The sequence below is a fragment of the Magallana gigas genome, chromosome 6, assembly GCF_963853765.1.
Source record: "Magallana gigas chromosome 6, xbMagGiga1.1, whole genome shotgun sequence".
NCBI lineage: Eukaryota > Metazoa > Mollusca > Bivalvia > Ostreida > Ostreidae > Magallana > Magallana gigas.
Window position 1 is genome coordinate 35,717,571 of NC_088858.1, and position 21,488 is coordinate 35,739,058.

Consider the following 21,488-nt stretch of genomic DNA (forward strand, 5'->3'; position numbering starts at 1 on the left):
AACTGAGAACAAACTTGGGTCATATTCTATGTTTTGAATCCTGAATATCTTGATTTATTCCTAACAAAAATGCTTGAAATATCCCAATTTTGTATGATTCACAAATACAAAATTTACTTAATTTTAAAAATCATTTCAAAAGTCATGCGTATTTGAAATTTTGATTAGAGTCTACTGTCAGTTTCTTGTCTTGAGGTCGGCATGTATTGAGTCGAGCCAGTGATTTGTCAATGCTAGCTATTGCCCACTCTGCTGAACTTGCATGGAGCTTGAATGGAGCCTAGGACTTGGAGCCGATGTTGGAGAACCAGCTGGACAGTTCGGACATACTGGACATGCTGCCCAGCTTGTTGTAGAAGGAGCTCTCTTTCTGCATGCTGCTGGTCTGGGGAAGGACGGCCGCCGCTGTCTCAGTCAGGGTGTGGGACCTTCCCTCAGAGGCCTGCAACAGAGGAGGGAACAGAGTACAATCATACAGCAACAGACGGGGGTCACAGTATAGTACAGTCATATTGTATGACTGCAATTTATAAAAAAATTACACGAACCTTTTGGTATTATAATCCGAAACCTATCACCAAGGGAGGGCATGTGTGAGCGCTTGTCAAATTTGTGTTACAGTAACAGGGAAATTTGGAAATTCGGAAAGCATTCACAAGCATCTGTTCTGCTGAGAAGGCCTCTTGACATTTTATATTTTGACAGTAGCTTGTGAAATACTGGACCCGGTCTAGAACTATGTCAGGGACATAATCAAGTTATGTGGATAATAACTACCGGTACTTTTAAGTTTTTCAATTTTAAAGGTTGCTTGTATTCCCTACCTTGGCTTTATACAGTGACTTCTGTAGAGCTGGAGCCTGTATCGATGATCTGATTGGCTGAGTGCTGATGGGGAGGAGAGTGAACCGACTGGGACAGGAAGTCAGCGGAAGGACGTTGTGCTGCTCACTCTGACCCGATTGTAGAGGTCTCCCTGCACTGAACAGTCCAAGGCGATCCAACGATGTCAGAGCACCATACAATACCTAGCAATAGACCAATTTTAAAGTTATTTTCTATGAGATGTAAAAAGAATCTTGAGCAGAGTAAAAACACTACATGTACATACTTCTGTACATTCTGAGAATTAACTCCTTTTGAATTTACTTTTAATTGCATGAAAAGCGATTAATGAGGTTACTGAGGTAGATGGCCATCCATGGTCATTTTATAGAATTTTACTACATCCAGATTAAGAAGAGTTTGACAAATTTCAAGTATACATGTACAAATGAGGAAATAAATTACCGGTAGTATTATTTAAGAATTTATGAAGTTATTTTTATTTCAAATGGGATTAATTATTTTCAACATTTTAAGAATTGTGAAGATATGCATGGCCCTTTGTTAAATTTTGGGCTCCTTAACATGAACTCTCAGACTATTGAGTGCTTACTGCTGATCTCTGTCCCTGCTTCATCAAGTGTGACTGCATGTAGGGAGAGAAGACATCCAGATCAAAGGGGTCCACCTTCTCCTCCAGACTCTCAATGATCCTGGCTGCTGCCTTCTGGTAGGATTTACCCTCCTACGAAGGATACAGAAATCACAAGTCATTTCAACAACTGTGGAATCATTAGATTTCGTGGTGGCTCAATTTTCGTGGAATTCATGGGTACCTCTCATCCTTGAATTAACATCCTCCATGAATTGATAAATAAGGGTGATAAAGTCATATTTCTTTTTGTATGTATAAAGGATTACACGAAATTACGTCCCCACGAACCTGTAAAATTTAAGTAACCCACAAAAATTGGGTTACTTATTGGGTTATTCGCCCAAACAAATTTTAATGATTCCACAGTATTGCAAGCATAAAAACAGGGCAGGGGCTTCTTTGAAAAACAATACTATCTTGCACAAGAACTGGGGTTAATTTTATTCTGGATTGGCATTATTTCAACTAACTCCCGGATTGTCAGTATCCCAGTACACATGAAGTCAGTTTTACAAACAAAGTCACTGTTACATCAAGGCATGTTTAAGAAGAGAACAGGATGTAGTGACCTACTCACCACTGTGTCATCTTTTCTAGGAATGATTTGAAGGATGAATTTAACGTCAAATATGAGCTGAAGTGCCCTCTGCTGAGTCAGGGGGAGGCAATTGCTGTCTTTCTTTCTGCTGTTAGATACCACCTCCTCAAAGGATTTCATTACTTCATCAGTTACCTTGGATACAAGTTGATGCAATGTTCCCCTGAAAGATAATTGTAACATTGCAACGTCAAAAATACTTTTAAATATGGTTAATCAAATGAACCTGGTGAATTCATAATTGCAGGGTGAAGAGCAAAATCCTGATTTTTTTCTGATAGTGTTGCTTCAGCAATATATGTTAATCTTTCTATTTACATGAATCTCTCTTTTTACTTTTGATTTACATGTAAAAAAGCTAAAAATAGAGTCATTAGTTCACCTCTGCACTGCATGACCTCCCACTCGATTGATTTCTCGACACAGACTGTACAGCAGGTTCTGGACATACCATGAAGCCTGAAATCAACCGTCAAATATAATCACCATGCCTATAAAATTATCAAACATACAGAAGCTAGAATTGACCAGAATGTCCAAACATGACTACCTGCATTGGCACCCTGATTTTGGAGCTGATCTTTTTCCCATCTTCTGTTTCTTCCTCTATGCTGACTTCGTCCCATCTCTGTGATAAATCAACAAAATCAAAAAATTTTGCATTGACAGTGATAGAACACAAATACTAGGGGGTATATGTAAATGTATATTTCATACCCTATTTAAAAAAAATAAATTGTGCAGTAAATGTGGGAGGGTAATTTAGAACCATGCTGCGTTGTTAAAAAAAAATCACTTTGAAGTAAACGGCAGGATTCCTAACAGACACTTAGAATCATGTTGGTTTTTGCTAAAACTTGCAATGCACTTAAAATTGACAAACATATCCCCAACAGGTAATTTTAAAATCATGTTGGGTTGTTAAAAAAACTTACTGTGCAGTAGATGAGAGCATTCTTATGTTCCTTAGAGCTGAGAGCATTCCTCAACTTTGTCACCACTGATAAAGTCAAATGATCCACCCATATTCTGTAAAAAATCAAGTCTTAATCTGATTTCTCTTGCTTAATGTGCTATAAATCTACACATATATTGAAGCAACTGTCAACTTTTACGCATCAAGATTAACACACTAATAATTCTTAAACACAGAATAATATTGATGCTTTGAAAGAATATTATACTTTCACTTAAGTTTATGATTTTGTATACATGAACTGAAGATAAAAATATTCTTTCTAATTATTATTTTAATTCATTTAACATATATTTTCAGATACTTCTGAAAAAGTAATTAAGCTCTAAAACTTCTGTCTGTAATAAAAGACGATAATGGCTAAAATTGGGGGGGGGGGGGGGTTAAAAAAAAAAAGGAACCCCAAAGTGAACCTCTAGATACTGGTACAGTAGGTACAGCCATTACCTGTAGGCCTCTCTATGACAGTTACACAGTCTCTCCTTTGAGCTGGACCATTCTGAATTCTCACTAACTTTGCCTCCACTGCTGGATGACTGTTTCTTCAGCACCCTACCATAAAAATGAATTATATACATATGAACATGTACACACACACTCTCTCTCTCTCTCTCTCCTCTCTCTCTCTCTCTCGTATCTACTACTCCTATTTCTAATAAACCTTAACATGTAGATAAAAAATAAAACATCACAACATACAGAGCATGATTCTCTGTGGTCATCCTCCTCTGATTTTTTAAATATTTATAATTAAAGAAATTCTACACAACAAACAAAGCCTAATTTTCTCCATCTGTACCTGCTGCTGGCACTGTCTGGTCCATGGATGGTAGATTTCCCCATAATGCATTGCTGTAGAGCTGGCACCATGTCCCCAATAGCAGAACATAGCCTCCCAATCAACAGAACTCTATACAGAAAACAAGAGCAAGCAGCTTATATCATACAGTTAAACATTTTAATCTCAGAACTTGGAGAAGGCTTTTTGTAACAGCAAACCACATAATACATGTATTGGTATAGGCATTATTTTAGTTCACAAATGGCCAGTTGATTACTAAATTCGTGGTGATCAATTTTCAAGAGTAAGCTAGTGGTCATCAGTTTCTTTATCTTCATAACTGGTTTGGAATGATGAATACTGAGAAAAGTTGTTACTTACAAATACCAAGAATATTTACGCAAATTAATGTTTAATACATGTACTATGTACAAGGTAATATTTGCCCGTTTTTTTTTTTTCACCACTTTCACCATTGTTGTCAGGGGGCAAATTTAAGACTGGGCAAATTTCAATGTCTCATATTTATTTATCTCTTCTTAAACACAACTGTGTCTTGGCAAATTTAAGTTGGGGCAAAAGTCATTGCAAGTGAAGAAGGGCAAAAATTACAAGGGGGCGAAAATACCCCTGTATACAGAACATGTTCTTGCTTTACAGTAACTGAAGATGCAGGCTAGTTAATGGCCGATGGCCGTTCTTACTTGTCCTGTGTCATCTGATTGATGCCAGGATCCTTGATGTCGTGCAGGGCTTTCTCCCAGAGAGTCAAATGTTCTTTGAAGTACTTTATAAGTCTGCAATGACCACAAACAGGGATACAGTTGGACATGATATTTTGAACACTGATATCTCAACTACATGGATATGTCGCAGTGATTTGTAAGTCTCAACCACTTATTTTTTCAGTATTTAACCCACGATATCTCGATTACTCTGATATCTGGAAGTTTTGAAACAGTCCCATTTTGACGGTATACTATTGTTGACATGGTTTGTAGATGACCTAATATGGGCTTTGCTTTAGTCCAATATTGAATTCACTGACCATTTATGAATCATATTGAGTCAAAAGTGGAATTATTACAATCACGGTAGAAAAGGTATCGGACTATCCCTCACCTATGAATAAATTAACAACTACCAGTAAAATGAATTATAAAACATAGTATTTATTGATTTAAATGCCAAGTGCACCCTCAAAATTTCATCCAATAAATCCTAAAAAAATCAATAACATGCAAATTGCCCCGAATCTATGAAATTGCATTCCATGAATCCAAAGAAAACTGACAATACAATAAAATAAAAAATTCAAATCATTCCATGGCATAAACTGAAATCCTTTGTTCTTATGGCATTAAGAAATAAAACAATAAATGTTCCATGTTTTATTAAACTGTAGCAACCTGAGTATAGAGCTGATGTCATGATATTCAAAGGGGAACTAACCCTTGTAGTAAAGCAAATTATGCGTATAAATATTAAAATAAAAATTTTTTTTTGTGGTAATTGTGTGCAGAACATCATAGTCTCCATGTGACTGCTTGTTATAAACCACATGTATAAATTTTCTTACAACTTAGTGAACTTACTAGGCAGTTCATTTTTTTTCTTATTTTATGCATTTACAGTATAAAAACATTGTGATATTAACAAAATGTACTTACTCCTCTAAACATGCTTTACAGGAAGTCTGGATGTGGACATACAGTGCATCTGAATCCGAGAGTCGGTCAAAAGCCTCCGGCTGTGAGGATTTGGATTCTTCCACAGGAGTCGACAAGGAGAGATAACTCAGGGCATCCTGTAGCAGTCCTTGTAGTTTCTCTTCATAGGTTTTACATAGACTGGTAATAAATCATATTCATTGCAGAAGTTCAGTTTTGTTCCCAAAATTTCATCAGAAAATTAGTTGAACTGGATCAGATGATGGATGTCAAAATACAATTAGTTTGTATGTTATGATTTTGATTTTGAGTGGGGGTGGGGTGGATGTTGTTTAAAATTTTACAAATGTACATGGACATTTTGTATATTTTATCACATAACAGTCAAGTCCAAAATTTCTAACTGATGTTACCATTACTTCTTTATTAAAAAACAGAGTAATTCAGCATGTATTATAAATCAGTCAAACCTCTGAATGACCGGGGTATATGCTTTGGCTTTCATGATGAGTCCTCCAGGATTATCGGAGTTTGATCTAGAAGTGGCAGTAGTCCAGGCCATGTTAACAGGAATATCTCCAGGGGATTCATGCCAAATATAACCAGCTAAATCTGTGTCAGCTATACCTCTACAACAACATTTACCATTCACATGAATATTTTTAAACGTGGATTTAAAAAAAAATTAAATTCACAACAAGGAAATAAAAGGTAGAAATTCATATTCATTTCATAACTGTTTATTTAATAGGTCTGATGAAAGGAAGCCAATTTTGACATATTAAGCAAGATGATGCATGACTTGTATATTAATTAACAGTTAGTTATGCAAGTGAACTTTATTTTCAATTAAGAAAGTTCACAGTTAACACAAGTCCTGTGTATAAAAAACACATGTGTATACATACAGCATACTCAACTATCATAATGATGTATTCATGTCATACTGTGGAATCATTTTTATTCACGGGTAGCCATAATTTTTCTGGTTCATGGGGACGTGATTTTGTTGTTTGTTTAATTGGGATAATTTTAATAAATATTAAACAATTGATAGTGTATAGGTTCATGGGGTTATAAATTTGTGGGCAAGGGTTACCCACAAAAGCCACCAATACTGGCCCCCCACAAACAATGATGATTCCACAGTATATTGAACACTGTAGTATTACATGTACATGTTTATACAGTTTTTGATAAAAGAACTTAATAATATTATATTTTATAATAATATAATATTATAGAATAATTATATAACTGGAACATCATTTTTTAGCATTTATATAAACAGAAAATCATATTATCACCCTTCTTCTCCAGATCCAATCGCCATGACAACCTTGCTTATTTGGCGCTTTGTTACTTCTGTACTAGATTCCAACTGGAACTTTATCAATGCCTGACAAAAAATTATTGATAAATTAAAATATACACAATACACAAATATTAAGATGTGGGTATAAAAAAAAAAACTTCAATGGAGAAATTCTGAACTCTTTTTGAGAAGATAATTTTTCACATTATCATGCAAACCTCCTACATGTAACAGCCCATCTGATAAGGGCCTAATATTACCCCCCAAAAAGGAGCATCATAACTTTACTGTATGTAAAAGTGAAGTTTTTTCATATTTTTTATTTTCATCTCAATGCCCTCCATTCTGATATATATGATATAAAGTCAGCCTCTCCTGGCATTTTTGCAATTTTGTCATAAAATGGCTATATTAAGCCAGGCTTAATTTAAGGCAAATTTTCTTACAGGAAACAGAAACTGCAGACGTAAACAAACAAAATCTTTTCACCGATGATTTCTTGATCCAAGACCACCAGTAATTATCAGTTAAGATTTTGCTGGTTCAAAGTTGTACTTTATATTTCCCATTCAAAAAGAAAAAAAAATGCACATTTTTGACTGATTTTGATTGAATTCTAAATGTAGTGTCACTTTTGACATCTGATACTTCCAGTTAGTAATACCGGTATTTAATGGGATAAATAGATGAAAAATATTTCTAATAGCAACTCTTCTAAGAAGTAAGAAAATAATACAATATACCTGACACAATTTTTGAACCATGGGACCAAATTTGACGCTAATCATGTATAGCCATTTGGTTTTTGAGTTAAGGAGCATATGAGACCAACAGTATTTACAAACATTGACGATTTGTGGGAGAACTTTTTGTAACTTCCCATCAGATAACTATACAATAAGAAAAAAAAAAGAATGATGGGGCTTTCAAAAGTGGCTGATATGAGACTGGAAAAGAGTCTAGAATAAAATATTTCACTAAAATTCTAATTTCCTACCTTGACTCGGCTAATGAAGAGGGGCTGTAGAAATCCGTGCCAAATGGAGAGCGGCTGGTTTAGAATTCTCTGACAGACCACATCCCATCCTTGCATACAGCTATCCTGTAAACACATTGTTACTGTAAACACTGATATTTTTAAGTACCGGTAATAATTTAAATTTTAAATTTTTTTTTTAAAACAGTGTTTACATGGGAACAATATTTGTGAAATGAAAGACTTAATCAAAATGAATCATATACAATGTCATGTAATAGTTGTGGTTCCTTGTAGCAACTTTTATTTGTTTTGCAACTCTTGACTTATTGTAAAATTAACAAAGATTTCCTTTACATGAAAATATTTAGCATGAAGATCGACAGACATTGTTGAAATTAATAAAAGAATTTACCAGGCCTACAAGGTTAACATCTTTTTAAATTCTCAGTTTCTATTCTTTATAGAAGTATCATATACCTCATGATCATTCACCAGAAAACTCAATCCATTGTCTTGAATGGACACTAATAAGTGGAAACTTAAACAGTCTCAGCTGTAGTCCTACTCAAAGTTGAGACTCACTTGTTTGAGGTACAGCCAAACTTGGTCTCTGATGTCTGCTAAACGCTTTACAGTGTTTACAAAACTCAGAAGCTTCCCCACTCCACTGGTCACATTGTTCATGCATCTGGAGAAAAATAAAACACCCCATTTATAAATTCTAACATGCTTTCATCAATACATGCAGGAGAGCATCAGTCTTGGTTACACCGGTATAAATCAGGGGTCTATGTATCAAACATTTTGGGGTTGTCTGATCACTGTTTTGAAGAATATTAGTACAGTTATAATCTTACAGATTTTTTTTCACATACAGTGCTTTAAACTATAACTTCCGAACACAAATCAGATATTGTACATGTACCGTTACTGGGTATATAATGCTGTAAACTCATTTTATTACGGAGATTGTAGTGACTAGTAGTCCTGTAAACTCCCTTTAATTATTACAGTGAATAGAGCTATCAGTATATACAACCCTGTAAATTCACTCTATTGCAGAGAATGCAGCTATTAGTATGGCAATACAGTCCTGTTTGACTGAGAATAAAGGTACCATTATATTGTACAGCCCTGTAAACTCTCTTTATGACAAAGATTGCAACTTCTGGTTTATACAGCCCTGTTAACTCACTTTATAACAGGGAATGAAGGTACCATTTTATACGGCCCTGTAAACTCACGTGTTAATCCACTGCTGACAGTTGTCTTGGAGATGCTGTACAGACACAGGGACAGCGTGAGACCGCAGGGTAGGAACAAACTCTAAAATGTCAGAAACAGTAAAGTTTCAGAGCATTTTAAGGAGAAAAATTACAGAAACGAAATAGTATCTCTCTCCCCCCCCCCCCCCCCCCCCCCACCAAACCAACACACACACCTTGACGGTCTTCACGAAAACTCTGAGGTTCAAAGACGGAGACAAGTGAATTTTGAGGTCAAACCAGTAAAATCAAAATTGAGAAGTCCAATACACTTGTAGATACATGTATTTTGAAAGTCACAAAACTAAAGCATATCTTGTACTGGTATTTATTTATACATAAACAGCATTGACCAAAAATCTGAAAAATACAGTACTGTGCCATCTCAAAATTGGCCCCTTAGACTCATTGAAACTGTGACACAATTACCAGTACCTGTTTTTATCAGTTTTCTTGTACAACACTGACTGTTAATGCTACTGGGCTGAAGGTTAACCACCTGCAGAGACCGAGATACATGATCGACCAATCAAGTGTTTGCAGAACAGTTATCATTTGACGATCATACCTAATACAGACTTTGGCAGGCTTTTGGCAGACATGGATCCATGTGTTTCCAACAAACGTGCACCTATAATTAAATCAAAAGTAGAACACTAAGTCTCATAAAAATCAATTTGTAAGCCTTGATATTTAAAATCATCTACACGTTTGCCCTTTAAAGTCATTGCTAGGCATAATCACTTTTATTACTGTACAGTAAATTAAAAATGTATCAACAAAACTCATAACAAGTGTGCAAGTGGTATTACATGTATAAACACGTTTTGATATTATTGGAGATAAAAGTATATTATAATTAAAATACTCTCACAGTTTAGATTTTTCAAATTTTACAATATTTGACCAAAAAAATGTTTTAAAATTTGTTAGAATTCAAAGTTAAAAATTGGAGAGCTCCACCTGGATTCAAACTTATGTCTTACAGACTGGTAGATAACGCCCTTGTTTGCCCTCTGTTACTGTTAGGTAACAATTTTGGATAAGAATAAAATTTACTTGATTTTTGTCGTTTATTTTAATAGAAAGTAGGTCACAATATAGAGGTGTTCAAATTACCACCATAATCATTATATGAGGCCCATGGGCCTTAAAAGTTAAAATTTTAATGTTTAATTTGCTGGTCATGAATTTGTTCTGCAACATTGCTACTTTCATAACTGCATGAATCACATGAATTGTTTAAATGTTAACATGATGCCCACCTTGTTTCTCTGAAGTGATTTCTGTCAAAATAGTCAGAAGAAGATTACAGGGAACTGAAACAGAAATCAAAGGTTAAATGAACATCTGGCTATGTACAAATGCACAATTTACTGTGAAATAAATACTGACTGTAAAAGACAAACTGTAAACTAAAAGCAATATCTGTGCATCTGATTATGGAGCATTATTTCTCCAAATATTGTTGTTTCACTGATATTTTGTAACCCCAATTTTCATGAATTTTGGTGCTGAGTTTATCAAAGCAAGCTGGCGACACTGTTCAATGATACGAGCAATGGTCCAAAATTCTTTATCGTAAAAAAACTGCAAACTTTTTTTAATCCATGAAAGTTGCTACCCATGAATATTTATGAGTGTAGAGATGTTTTGATGGGACGTACTGTCTGAGGGTTCGGCGGGGCTGTAGAAGACGGTATGTATCTGGTGAACCGTGGTCGTAATCAGCTGTACTACTAGAGAGATCTGCTCCTTCACGCTTGCGTTCTGGTGACTGGGATGAAACAACTGCTGGACGGCCGTCTGCTCAACAAGACAAGGGGAGACATATCTTGTTATTTCTATATCCTTTGAATATCTTAAATTCCTTTCCTTTTATTCTTCGTGTGATGCAAATTACCCGGTATGCAAAAATCAAGCAAATCTGTATTTTTTTAAAATTTCACAAGCCATTTTTGTGATTTTTTAAAATTAATTCATGAAAGAACCAGTATGTGAAATAGCAAAAAATATGTCATCATAAAAAAAGCCAATTTATAGTACAGTAAATTAATAAACAGTTCAACTTTTATGAAAAAATACTGAAACAAGAAAAGGGACAGATATACATAACCAAATATGCATTTATCTAAATCAAAATTGAATATCATGAGTACAAAGTATTGATCTGTACATGTAATTGACTGAGGAGAGATGACTTACAGTTCTGGCCAGTAGAAACTCATTGAAAACTTGTCTAGGTGTGCTGTCCTCTAGCACAATGATAGAACAGAGCACTCTGGCTATTTGCTGAAAATAGACACAAATAATTCATAATCTCATGTAACTTAGAAATAATACAATGCCGTTTTATGACAAACTCAGTAATAAAATGTTTTTTAACATTTATTTGAAAAAAAAAATCAACTATTACAAATATATTACCGGTATACTTACCTCATCTTTAGCAGCTGGTTGTTTCAAAACATTTCTGCAACCCTGAAATTAAAAATACCGGTATATGAAATTTTTTTTACAAACTAAAATCATAAAAACCCCATAATTGTCACTGAGAAATCTAATCACCACCCAACCTCCTCACCCCTCTCCTAAGGAATCCAGATTCAATACTGTAGATTCCAAATTAACATGAGGAATTAATATCCACGTAAAAGCAATCTTGCAGATTTTTAAAATGTTGCTTTCATTTTTCGGTCAGATTTAAACTAATTTAAATAAAACTATGATAAAAATTTGGCGTTTGCGACATTACATTTATTCTTGCAATTTGATATAAAACGGTTCAATCGCAGAATACAGAACTCGCTTAAAATAAGGAATCTACAGTAATGTAATCAATTTTTTTCCCTCATTAAAAAAAAAATTGTAGCCTGTAAATCAAGCCATTATGACAAACCTGTAGAATCGTAGTCCTGAAATGACTGATTGCGGCCCACTGTCGGGTGAGCACGGGAAACATGGAGAGGAGATTGCCGGATTGCTGGGACTCCAGCTGGAGACTGGTGTGGATGTGCCTGGACAGCAGGAAGTGCTGAGTAGCAGTCAGATAATCCTCCTCATCCAGGGCACTCCAGATCTGGTCCAGACAGAATTCAAATACAGGTCCATTCTTAGTATATGTACTACTTAAATTGGGGGTAACATAATGTTCGGAAATACATTCGTAAATTTAAAACAGGTACAGTAAAACTAGTGAACAAGCAATTTCAATACATTCTAAACGTGATCAGTTTAAGGGTTATGAAATTTGTTTGGCTGTTAATGTAAAGTGTCTATGGAGAGGACAAAACTGAGGCTTTGCCTGCTGTTCAATCCTATTTCATTTTGAAATAAAATATTGTTTAAACTAAATTTGTTATAAGAATGCTCACTGAAACCTTGTTTTATGGTACTCATTAGTGCTTAATGAAACTGAAGTTTACATTGCCGGCAAAAAAGAGGAATTCTTTTTTATTACATGTAATGTTCTTCAGACTGACCAATCTTAAGTTAATAACTGGAATCATTTGAGTTTTTATGGTCACTGCATGTGGCTTAGTTTTTGTGGCTTTTGTGCATACTCCTTATCAGTGAATTCCCCCCCCCCCCCCCAATGAATTGTGGAAATGTCTTTATTTACATAAAAATTTTGTGGATTTACTTTCATTGATAAAAGATGAAGAAATTAATTAAAATTAAGATAGAGTCTTATTATTCATAGAGGATTGAAATTTGTGTGCTAGGGATACCAACAAAATCTACAAATGAATACAAACATCCCCACAGTATATAGAATATAGAACCACTTATAAAAGTAAAATCATCGGACTTGAATCCTTGTAATGATGATATCATAGACCATATCAAAATGTACCGGTACTTACTTTCTCAGGCATGTCCAGCAGTAGCTTAATCTGAGAAGCAATACCATAGAAATGAACCTCTTGCTTCTTCCTATAAAATAAAACCAAATACTTTGAACATTTCTGGGCTGCATTCAAGGAATGTGTTTATCATAATTATGATATAATATTATTGCATTATTCCTTAAGGCATTTGCTTCCTTAACTGACTCCTACATAGTAAAAAAAAATTCTTTTAATACATGTATACGATTACTGCAAATACATGTACCTACATGAGTCAGATGACGCATTATATAAAATAATCATATTGAGGTATAATAATATTTATTCTCCGCCTTCAGCAAGGTGTGTTGAAATCCTCACATATGTTGTTAACCAATCAGAACCCGTCATACAAGGCACATAACACTAAATAATGGCAATTCTTCAGAAAATCTCACCCTCCTTGTTGCCCCGTGCTTAGCCTCTGCTGGAAAGATGTGCCTCTGACCATGTGTCTCTGCTTCAACTGCCTGCACATGTCCTCCATCTTAGCTATAGATGACATCACCTAGAATACACAATCGCAAAAACATCAAAATAACAAAATTTAAATTCTTTCGACAATATTTTTCACTGATTTTAAAACAAACATCACGATTATTATGTATATGTTATGTTCAATCTCTATGTAGAGGAAATAAAGTATGAATGAATGATAGTCTAAAGACAATTAACAGACAACTGAGATAAATGACAAATCCTAAACAACCCTATTGTTAGTTAATTGTCCCCCTTGGCAATATATATTTCTAAAAAAATAAACAGAAAGTTAAAAAGTTCACTGGGTTATAAACTTGGTTGGTCACTTGATCAAATCCTGTGAACCCTTCAGGCTTCTAAGAAGATTTGATCATGTACCAACTTAGTACATGTATACTGGTGTCTCATAATATCGCGGTACTTATTTTTTCCCCTAAAAAATGATATACCAAGTTATTATTTTTACATGTCATTAGTGCTATTTAAAAAAGCTTGTATTAGACTAGCTTTTCTGAGGAACATCAATTTCCCAACTTACTTAGTTTATTTTGTGTGCTATTTTTAAATCACAAGTCTTATTCACCTTCAAAATTAGAGAGTTCCATTGTATCGCGGCATTGGAAATTTGGTAGCCTGGTTTAGTTATAACGGACGGTTTTTATTTTTTGAAAATAAAATACTATTCTTCATGAAAGCAAAGTCACTTAAACTGGTTAGGGAATGAAATATAAATTCTATTGTGCTTTTTATTTATTTTTTTTCATCATATACTGTGGAATCATTAGATTTCGTGGTGGCTCAATTTTCGTGGAATTCGTGGGTACCTCTCATCCACGAATTAACATCCTCCACGAATTAATAAATTAGGGTAATAAAGTCATATTTCCTTTGAAGGTTTAAGAGAATACACGAAATTACGTCCGCACGAACCTTTCAAATTTAAGCAATCCACGAAAATTGGCCCCCACGAAATTCAATGATTCCACAGTACATTGTGGACTTTTGAACTTGCTTTAAATTCTCTCTGGAAAAAAAATTTATTGTGAGAAAATTTTTATTTGCCGATATATTTGACAGTCTTCTTTGCACTCATCCTGAAGGTGGTGCATGAACTCCTTGTGGAAAATCACGGGAAAAAACTGGAATCCTACCTTTTGGAACATACCGCGATACAACGGAACCCGCGATATAATGAGAAGAGAGTATATATGTAAATGAATACTGCCCCTTTATCATTCTGTAAACCAACTATTATTCCCATGAGAGAAATTTTTGCAAGATTTGGAAGATTTGTCACAAATGCTTCCCGCAAAGAACCAGCTAGTTTTCATGATTTTAAAATGTGTTATATCCACATGGATGTAGATAACGCTTGGTCGTGAAAATTAGTCGTTGCAAACCAATTTACACGCGGTTCATTGCAATATAAATGTCGTGAATAAAAGTTGGTTTACATTATTACGTGTAAAAATAAGAAACAAAAAATTTTGATGTCTGTACTATGAAATCATAAATGAAAGTATATATAAAGAGGACATTGTTCATGATAATCATCTACCATCATCTTCTTTATTATTGCACTGAACAAATATCTTTGACTTCCTGATGTCACAAGACTATGCACGTATACGACATCCAAACTAAATTGCTCCCACAATGATCTGCCCATCAGAGTTGAAATTAAGCACAGTTTTAAGGACGCTTTGTAATCAAATATAATTCTCCTACAAAGTTATAACTGCTTTTAACCTGACTTTAAATAAAATCTGATTTATAAAATATTGGTCTGAAAGAGGAGTTAATTATCATTTTTATAATAATCAATTCATAGACAGAGGGAATAGTGCCTAACATGTTTATCATTAGTGCTAGCAGAATAACATAATTGAATATTATTGGTTTTAATATGAATTTACCATTATTGAATTAATATACGATGCAGAATTTTCAAACTAGAGGTGACCCAAAATGGCTACCAAAAAAACAGAGGAACGAGCCTCTTTAAACACAACTTTCAGAAAACTGATCTTTCTTGACACTGCACATTTCATGTAGATATCTTTATATATAAATTAACAGAAAACTTAAAGCTCTGAATAATCTACTCTTCAAAAAACACAAATTTCATATAAAATGATTTAGGCCTACCATTTGTGTTCCAATGATGAAGTCATATCAAAGAAGAGATAATGATGAAATATAAAATTTTAATGAGGTTATACTGTACTCTGTCAAAGGTTGAGGATTTTTTTCTTAAAAAATCCTCACTTGTACGTACAGACATAGGGATTTGCAAGGATTTCATCGAATTGACAGGACCATGCCAATACCTGGTAACTGCTTGATCAGCACTAAAGTTTGCATATATTCAGTATTCTGTAAGATTCTTACATTTTGAGCACTGTTCTTCATTTCTGTGATTGTATCAGCTGCCTCTATCAGGTCTCTGTATCTCTCCCTGAAAGGTTTGAAACACACAGTCATATACATACTAAACACAGGACAGTTGCCGTTGTAAATAAAATGTTAGACAGATGCTAGAAAATTGTATGTGCAAAACAAATTAATTTGTATCAACCCATGTAGACACTGTAGCTTAAATTTTACAAAACAAAGTTAATGTCTCTTTAACCAAAAAAAATCATATATTGCATTATAAGATAAAGCAATATCTTTTTTTTTCTTTGGATGGAGGGGGCATATCTCTTAGACTATGAAAAAATCAAAATCAATCTTATAGAATTCCGTTGTTAAACATTTAATTATCAAAATTAAATGCTTTCAGTGATACAGTCATGGAAATACCAGCAAACAAAATAAAATCACTAAAATTAATCCAAGTGTTATATTATGCAAACATTGAGGAAAATATTAGGTATACTGTTCCTCTAGACAGCAACTGTTTCACCTCTAGCTGGCATGAAAAGGAGCAAAGTTTAATTTGTCAGTTACTGTCCTAGGTAACAAACTTCTAATTACATGTAACAGAGATAAAACATGAGGGAAATCAAATTCTGATTGAATTAACCATTTTGCTTATACTAGTACTCATTATATCTTTAATGTTCTTTGTGATAAAAATTTTTTTTCCTATTGAAAGGACTTTTTGTGGTTCTTTACACTTGTAAATCTGGCCAGTCATTGCATGGTCAGTTTTACAGAAATTGGCAATTACCATCTTTTGGAGGCATCTGAATGTAAGAGAGCCAAGTACAAATAAAAAGAAATATCCATCTTTCGGTGGAATTTTGTGGCAAGTCAGATAATGCGTATATACTTATTGATACCTAAGAGTTCATATGCAACAACGAACTGTTAAAACCTAGCTGCAGGTCTGAAAAAATTCCTATGAAAGACATGGGAGCTACAGTACGTACACTCTTTACAGATGTTTTAGGTTAAAGAGTTGCAATTTATGGAGCATAAAAATTTGCACTAGTTTTTGACTACTTAAAAATATACACCATAACTTACCCCACCATGATACGTAAATCTTCTTTCTTTCTTTCAATGTCAGCTCTGAAATATCGTGAAATTAAAAACAACTTATAGTGAATAAACATAGTCTTAAAACTCAGAAACTTTATAAGGTCAATCTGTAATCTGTTCTGCTATGCATATTTATATATTTACATCTACCGAGTATGAGTCCATCTATTTCTTACAGAAACCAATAATAGTTAATTTATAGCTCTACAGAAACAGCGAGTGATGAAGTAAGACTCAAATTCTGATAGGATATAATTTGCCTCTTTCTTTTAGCTAATGTACTGATGTACATTAACAGTAATTTAGTAATTTTACATACTTCTTATAATCAATTATATGAACAATAAAATGCTTTTTTTGATGATTCAAGCGGGTTATGAAGGTAGCAATCATTGCTAACGCTAACAAAGGTTATGCATCTTTTTCTGAAATGTTGCCACCTTCATATCATGCTTGAATCACCAAAGAAAGACATTCTCAAAACTGTAAGAAATCATCAAAAAAATTTTAATTTTCAAAAATATTTATCATACATGTGCAGGTACATATAAGTAAATAGTTTCAGTATCTAAGTTACCTTGTTTTCTTCTCAATTTCTCTGATCTCCTCTACTGTGAATTTTTCAAATAAGATATTTGTGTCCATTTCATGCACTGGCAGAGCTGAAATTAGCAAGAAATTAATTTTAATTAATCAATTACAAACATGTAACATTGTAAACCAACTTTTATTCAATGCATGTGCAAGTTACTTTAGTGAATATTTCTTGCTGCGAACCAGTCCTCTAATGTTGCAATACAACATCATTGTACAATTTTAAAAAATATTTTATCATCAGTATAGAAAACACAAAACAATTAATTTGATGCCGTTCTCATTAAAAATCTCAAGCAAAATGACTGAAGTTTGATAGCTATAGCTAAGTTAGCTAACAGGTGAACTAAACAGTTCATTTCTAATTAATAAAATGTAAGAATTTATAGCTTATTACCATAAAAGTTTTAATAACCCAGATGTGGATCTTCAGTTATTTTAAGCGAGCGCAGCTCGCCGGCGCGCAGCGCCGGCGCGAAGCGAGCTCTACCAGCAAGGCGTGTGTGAATAGAAAATTCGGACTAGTTGCACATTCATTCAACGGATTTTTTTGACATCAGTAAATCGGACCAGTAATGCCTTGTTTTAATCGTCCCAGTAATTCCCTGTAAATATGGTTTCCCATTTCACACTCTCACGAGAACAAGATTAAAGACTATGTACATCATGCATTGTAAATAAAATAATTCCATTACATAAGACTAACAGAGTCGTCGTTCCTTCGAGTGACGTCACAATGGATTTCTTGCACATTGATCCCACAGAATTTTTCGGAGTCAGTAAATTTCGACCCACAATGCAATTTATCACTAGACTTGATTCCTTCTCGCGAGAATCAAAGTAAAACTTTTGAGAAACAGATAAATTGTGTAATTTCATGAATATCATGCTTTTTAAGTAAACAAAAGAGTATATTTCACTTAGTTTTTTTTTCCAGGGTTTTTCAAAAAACAGATGACACTTGACCGACGTCAACTTTGACATCACAATAAGGGGAAATTACTCTAAGTAGTTATTGTAAATCTGCTGGAATATAAATACCAAAATCTTCTCAAAATCTTGCAAAGCTTTTTTTTTTAACAGGAAACAGTTGTAACTTGCTCTCATTTGGATGAATGCTCACATTTATTTTATTCACTATATATTTACAGTAATTAATTTCCAGGAACGTTTTTTAAAAGGGTGCGCGGCAGCATCATTTAAAAAATATTTACAAGTAAAATAAAATTCTAATCCGGGTGAGGAATGGTGAGTGCGTAGTATGCATTTAGCTCTTTAACTGCTCAATGGTATCTTTATTTTCACATTTATTACATCCTCTCGGGGTGGGTGGGTCCAAAACCGATTTTCTTATATGATCAGCAATTATTTTTTTAATACGTAAATTATATTTTTTTTTTAAAACGGGGGGGGGGGGGGGGGGGGGGGGGGGGGCTCTATATGATAGGTCAATTTTTTATATGTAAGTTTAAGAAAAATGCTGCAAGAAAAGAGGAAATAAACTGCAATAAACATTATGTTAAAATCGTTATTATTCAACAACATTGTAAAAACTGAGATAAATTCTATTTAAATAAATAAACAATCTTATAAATTATGAAAATTTACAAGAAAAAATAGGCATGTTTTTATTTATTTTGCATTCAAATTCATTTACGTTACGTTGATACTTTTATTTTTATTGATTTATTATAATTCATTATTTGATCAAATGCTGCGCTCGCCCCAACGGTCGCACCGTAAAACATATTAGCGGAAAGAGTGGATTTGTTTTTCATAAAAGGCTTGAACAATAAATTAGTGGCCATGGGCCAATATATCTCTGATATATCGCAAAATAAAGTGGTTGAAAATAGAGAGGAGAAAAGACAGACAGACAATCAATCAGAGAGAGTGAGAGTTGGATTTTCCATAATTTTGCAGTACAAGAGAGATTGATGCAGACTGGCTTCCCATCAAAATTATTGTCCCAGATGTTATACCCTCAACATCACTGATCAAAGGCAAAAAACAACAGCAACAGCAACAAGAGACCCATTGCAAAATATTGCACATATGATTAAAATTTGGTTCAGTGTTTTATTTTTGTTTTTTTCGGGGATTTTTTACATTATAACACTGTAATAACAGAATACTATTGTTTATCAATTCATGTTAAACAGTAATAACTTCAAGACTGTCAATGTTTATGGGGTATGGTAGTAATTCAAAGTAACTTTAAATTATAATTAATCTGAGCAGTGACAAATGAATCAAGGAACTACAAATATCATTAGGACATATATATGTAATGACATTTCAACATGAGATCAAAGCATCAGTCTTGACACTTCAATAAACTTTTCTGACACAACAATTACATGGTAAATGGTAAGTAAATTGATGCAATATATATATCTATAAGATTCTAATCAGCGTATCAGCTTACATTTTGCCGACCGGGTGTCTTGGTGTTTAGCCATGTTGGCATCTGATGAAGAGTTCCACAAAGGGAGATAAAGATTAACGTTTATATCCGAATTTGCAACTTTGTTCATGTTTATATCGGGTCAGTCGATTCTTGACTACTTCCGGAAAAATTTTTGACACCAAAGAAAAGAAATCTAAATATTTTGATAATTTGTGGTCACTTTAAGAAAACTTTACATGTCAGCATCGTCGACGATGTCCCCGGGACCTTCTGGTGGTGGTAAGTATCTATATAGATCAATGAACCTCAACGACAAAGAGATTGTAGACAACAATGTAACATTGTGTAGGCTACATATGATTACAACATTGACACTTTAACACAAATCAAACAATGACCATCATAGAAATTTCACTACTTCATCTGTTAGTTGTATATGAGTTTTAACCTTAGTTTTGGACTGAAACAGTAGCTTGCATTAGATAAAAAATAACGGTAAACAAAATGGTAAACGATGACGAAATATCTACTATAGTCTGTCCCAAGATATTTATGCTGCACATTTGGACGATTTTTAATAAAAATACACTTACCTGTGAATGAAGTGCAATTGAAATAGTTGAAAGGGATATTTTCCAAGATAATTTCATTGACACATTATCATCTTTCACTCGGAAAAATTCACAGGAACGAAAACAGATTCCTTACGGAGATTTATAATGGGGAATGTTTACATCTTTTCTCCATTCGGAATACACTCGGAATACATCGCGCAATATTTCAACGTTATCATCCGGGCTCGCTGCAATGCAAAATCTCCGTAGACATCACATTTTTTAGCATTGTATTGAAACCTGATAAGCTAACAGGGGCGTTTTGACTGAGAAATCTTGGAAATTTTTCATACTTTTAAATGAACATCATTTGAATCCTGAGGTATTTATAAATATCAAACAATTAAGCCAAACGTGAATCCAAAATATCTTGGGACAGAGTATAGCTACTTCGTAGTTCAACATGCAACATTGAACTATGTGATTGTTGACATTGACTTGGGTACCTCTATCGTATGCCATGAACATTTTCTAACTGATACAAAGACCAAGGGCTCGCTTCCCATTCTCAATAATTATTCCTGATGCAGTTAGTGTTGTTGACCATTAAACCATGGAAGGAAAATGTGCATTTAACTTTGTTAAATGTTATTGTGGGTTGGATTAGACACAATATGTAAAGGGTGTGACCATTTTGCAGAGCACAGATTTTTATGGTTTGGAACGCAGACAGTAGGATCTGCCTGCATACTTACTTAAATCATAAACCAAAGTTAATCTAAACGTGGCTTTTTGTGCGTAGAAGGTAAACGTTATGTCTTCGGAAATAGCTGAAGAAAAGTACGGGATTCCAAGAATTGTTATTTCTTCATTCAATTAATGCTTATCCATTTCATAAGTTTATAAATTTTCTCTCTATACTTTATTTAGTATATCTAAAAAGATCAGTTCCTTGATGTTAACTTAATGTTTTTATTTTCCACCTAATAATTTGATAAGATATATAC

The 21,488-nt window shown here is 33.9% G+C and overlaps 2 protein-coding genes across 4 annotated transcripts in view; one reads left to right on the plus strand and one right to left on the minus strand.

The window, feature by feature from the left end:
• Positions 1–104: 104 nt before the first annotated feature.
• LOC105322433 (conserved oligomeric Golgi complex subunit 1) overlaps positions 105–21,488 on the minus strand; it is a 29,150-nt gene continuing 7,766 nt past the window's right edge. The window contains exons 1-28 of one of the 3 annotated variants that reach the window (XM_066087203.1): positions 19,946–20,070; positions 17,501–17,585; positions 16,905–16,953; positions 15,826–15,888; positions 13,353–13,462; positions 12,931–13,000; positions 11,964–12,143; positions 11,504–11,545; positions 11,270–11,356; positions 10,732–10,870; positions 10,330–10,383; positions 9,633–9,695; positions 9,044–9,125; positions 8,382–8,487; positions 7,818–7,922; positions 6,813–6,904; positions 5,976–6,134; positions 5,506–5,685; positions 4,540–4,632; positions 3,854–3,964; positions 3,502–3,606; positions 3,014–3,107; positions 2,629–2,706; positions 2,461–2,537; positions 2,058–2,241; positions 1,439–1,570; positions 825–1,028; positions 105–442 (exon numbers count right to left, since the gene is read on the minus strand). In XM_066087203.1, coding sequence (XP_065943275.1) covers positions 281–442; positions 825–1,028; positions 1,439–1,570; positions 2,058–2,241; positions 2,461–2,537; positions 2,629–2,706; positions 3,014–3,107; positions 3,502–3,606; positions 3,854–3,964; positions 4,540–4,632; positions 5,506–5,685; positions 5,976–6,134; positions 6,813–6,904; positions 7,818–7,922; positions 8,382–8,487; positions 9,044–9,125; positions 9,633–9,695; positions 10,330–10,383; positions 10,732–10,870; positions 11,270–11,356; positions 11,504–11,545; positions 11,964–12,143; positions 12,931–13,000; positions 13,353–13,462; positions 15,826–15,846 — 2,730 coding nt within the window. In that variant the 5' untranslated portion in view covers positions 15,847–15,888; positions 16,905–16,953; positions 17,501–17,585; positions 19,946–20,070 and the 3' untranslated portion in view covers positions 105–280. Of the gene's footprint in view, positions 443–824; positions 1,029–1,438; positions 1,571–2,057; positions 2,242–2,460; positions 2,538–2,628; positions 2,707–3,013; positions 3,108–3,501; positions 3,607–3,853; positions 3,965–4,539; positions 4,633–5,505; positions 5,686–5,975; positions 6,135–6,812; positions 6,905–7,817; positions 7,923–8,381; positions 8,488–9,043; positions 9,126–9,632; positions 9,696–10,329; positions 10,384–10,731; positions 10,871–11,269; positions 11,357–11,503; positions 11,546–11,963; positions 12,144–12,930; positions 13,001–13,352; positions 13,463–15,825; positions 15,893–16,904; positions 16,954–17,500; positions 17,586–19,945; positions 20,071–21,488 lie in introns of those variants that run through there. The other 2 variants (XM_011421161.4, XM_011421162.4) reach the window with 2 other exon arrangements.
• LOC105322432 (aryl hydrocarbon receptor nuclear translocator homolog) overlaps positions 20,066–21,488 on the plus strand; it is a 28,652-nt gene continuing 27,229 nt past the window's right edge. Inside the window, exon 1 of the mRNA XM_011421159.4 lies at positions 20,066–20,206. Coding sequence (XP_011419461.2) covers positions 20,164–20,206 — 43 coding nt within the window. The 5' untranslated portion in view covers positions 20,066–20,163. The remainder of the gene's footprint in view (positions 20,207–21,488) is intronic.